General features: G+C 55.7%; 1 protein-coding gene across 1 annotated transcript; it reads right to left on the reverse strand.

Annotated features, from left to right (window-relative positions):
• Positions 1-564: 564 nt before the first annotated feature.
• HOXC12 (homeobox C12) lies at positions 565-2,215 on the reverse strand (the record flags this gene model as incomplete). The annotated part of the gene is given in 4 exon segments (XM_079551040.1): positions 565-803; positions 1,649-1,682; positions 1,684-2,202; positions 2,204-2,215. Coding segments are annotated over 4 exon segments (804 nt in total).
• Positions 2,216-3,263: the final 1,048 nt, after the last annotated feature.

Consider the following 3,263-nt stretch of genomic DNA (forward strand, 5'->3'; position numbering starts at 1 on the left):
CACCAGCTCGCTATTTGTGGTCTCATTTTTCATTTGAACGAATTTATTCATTTATTCAATTAATTGCCGCTCTTCTCCCACCCAATAACCCCCAAATCGGGGCGGATTTCCCCTTCTCCGTGGTCTCATCGCTCTCTACCCACCCTCCCACCCCCCACCCCTCCCCACAGGACCCCCCCCCCCCCCTACCTGCGCTGCTGGCGGAGGGCCGAACCTCCCCGAGCATCGCCGGGGGCCGCAGCCTTCGGGGCCGCATCTTCCCATCCGCAGCCGTTCAGTCCCCGAGGAGGAAGAGGAGGAGGAGGAGGAGGAGGTGCGCGTCCTCGTGCTTCGGTCGGGCTCCGTGTTTTAGGGGAAACCGGTTATTTGTGAACAGGACCTCTTTATTCATTGATTTCTGAGTGGGGAGGGGTGCGTGTGGGGGGGTGAGGAGTGGTCAGGTAAAATCCCGAGAGCTCGGGTGAACGCTGGATAGTCTATGGATTATTATTATTATTATTGTTATTATTATTATTATTATTATTATTATTATTATTATTACCCGATACGGACGCTTTTAGAACTTTAAAAGAAAGACAGGGCTTGCTCCCTCAGGAGGAGTCTTTTCTTTTTCATGCGTCGGTTCTGAAACCAGATCTTCACCTGCTGGTCGCTCAGGTTTAATCGGTCTGAGAGCTCCCTCCTTCTTTGGCGAGTAATGAATTCATTGACCATGAACTCCCCCTCCAGCTCCGCCAGCTGCAGCTTGGAATAGGGTTTGCGTTTTTTCCGGGACCGCGTGTGCATCGGGTACCAAGGAGCACCTGGCAAAGGAGGGGGGGGGGGGGGGGAGCGAGAAGGAGAATTGAGCGTCTGGGGGGAAAAATGCCCTCTTCTCTGTATCTACATATAGAAAGAAGAAAAACAAGGGGCTGCCCCCCCAAGGATTGCTGCCCGCACCGCCCCGCTGTCCCCGTGGCCGCAGGGATGGAGGGATGCTTTCAGCTCCCACCCGGGGCGACGCGTGGGGAGGACACGCGTGGGGAGCCAGAGGGGGGGGGGAGCGGTGGAACCGGGGAGCAACGCTTGGGTTGGGGAGGGGGGCAGAAAGGAGAGGAGATCCTTGCAGGAGGGATCCGCAGCCGCTCCGATCCCTGCGCCAGTGGGGAGTGGTGGGAGAGTGCGCCCAAATGGCAGAGCCGATGGCTGCGTTATTTTCTTCTTATTATTTTTTCAAGCATCGTCTCCCCCCCCTCCCCCCCTTCTTCCCTTCCCTCTACTCCCCGCTTCCCTCGGGCGGACACACCTCTTCGATGTCCCCGAGAAGCGCTGCCACCCCGTCCGCGCCGTCGGTCGAGGAGGAGCGATGCTCAATCCCTGTGTCTCTCTTTCCCTCGCTCTCTCTCCCTCTCTCTTCCTTCCCCCCCCCCCTCCTTTTTTTTTTATGGGATATTTACATGTTTATAGCCTTTTCTTTTAAAAGAAGCACCACCTAATAAAACATTCGGGATTTCGGTGCTACCCCTAGCGGTCTCAGCTCACATAGGCACTCCGCTTCCCATCGCTGAGCCCATGAATCACACCACCAAGCAGCCCCAAGCCGGTAACCAACCCCCCCCAACCCCATCCCGGCTCCCCCCACCCACAAAAAAACCCTCCCGGGTCTTACCACCGGTGCCTAAAGTGCTGCCTTGGTTGAGGGGGGGACACCAAACCCCCCGCTTCGCTCGCTGTGCCTTTATTTCCTTCATTGAGCAAAGACGAGCTGGAGTCCGACTCCAAGGATTGACACGACGGAGGGTCGTGGGGCACCGCCTCGGCTCCGGGATAGTCGTATTTGCTGAAATTGCCCCCCATGCCATTGGGAAGGCCGGATTCGAGGGGCAGCAAGGCACTGTCCCTGCCCCTCTCCTCCCGTTTGAGCCCGGTCGTGTCGGAGCAGCTCTCCCGGTAGTAGCATTTGCTTTCTTCCACCCGGGCGAGATCGCAGGCTCTGCCGAACGAAGGGTTAATGGAGACGGGGCTGCCCAGGTAGGGCTGCGGGTACCCGTTGCAGGGCTCCGAGGACGCCCAGGGTAAGGAGCAAACGTTGTCCCGTCGGGGGTACGATAAGGACGGCAGACCAGGCAGCTGCCCGCCGGAGGTTCGGAAATTTGGGAAGTAGAAAGTGTCTCCCGTATGGATGTTCACCAGAGGTCCCACAAAGCCGGGATTAAGGAGGTTTGTGCTCGCCCATTTCCGCGGGCCTGACCGAAAGCTTCTACTTTATTGCTATCTGACATTAAACATAGTTAAACCGACGGCTCAGCCCCATTGGTCCGGGGGGGGTCACGTGAGCCCCAAATTGCGCTGGGAGGGAAGGGGGGGGGGGGGGGGGGGCTCCCCTCCTCTGGCAGCCGAGACAAAACACAACAGCAAGTTCCGCCTTTTTTACGCCTTCCCCCCCCCCCCCCCCCCCCCGTCCCCCCCACCAACCCCGGCCCTCTTCACCCCTCCATCGTAAAAAAAAAAAATTAAAATAAAATCCCATCACGCAATTTATTTAAAAAAAAAAAAAAAGGAAAAAAAAAAAAGAAAAAGAAAAAAGAAAAGAAAGCAACGGCTCCCAGCGCTGCGGTTGAGGAGAGACCCGAAAATGTCATCTTTGGCACCAAATCATCGACGAGGAGATGAATTTGCCCCCCAACCTTCCCCCCTTCCCCCCCCCCCCCCACACCCACCCAAAAAGCTCCCCTTCCTCAACGGCACCTCGGGGCCCTCCGGCAGCTGCAAAAGCGAGGCGGCTTCTCGTTAATTAGCTCCTTTATTAAACTAAAACAGTTCGAATTTACAGTATCTCCCCAATAAATTACTATTAGATATTGTGTCATATAAAGTTTACGGGCTTTTTAAGGAGACGGATGGCGGTGCCCGCAACAGGCTCGTATTTACGTGCGGTGCGGTGAGGGAGAGGGGGGGGGGGTTCGGAGGCTCGCTGAGACCTTTTCGAGTCTTCTGCCTTATCGCTATTATCATTATTAATAATAATGTTAATAATAATAGTAACGGCCGGCTATTTTCCTCCTCTCGGGCCGCGGTTTTGGGGCAGCGCAGCCCCATCCCCGACTGCAGCCTCTCGGGGAGGGCAGGGAGATTTTTAACAATCAATCGCTTTTATTAATGATCTGTGTCGACTCAAGCGAGGCAGAAGAGCGGAGCTGCCCACAGCCTGCATTTATCCGGTATAAATTCCACACGCAGGAAAGGCGCACGCACACGGATGGAATGAGCGCATTTTTTTTTCC

The sequence above is a fragment of the Tetrao urogallus genome (genome assembly GCF_951394365.1).
Source record: "Tetrao urogallus genome assembly, contig: scaffold_330, whole genome shotgun sequence".
Classification (NCBI taxonomy): Eukaryota; Metazoa; Chordata; class Aves; order Galliformes; family Phasianidae; genus Tetrao; species Tetrao urogallus.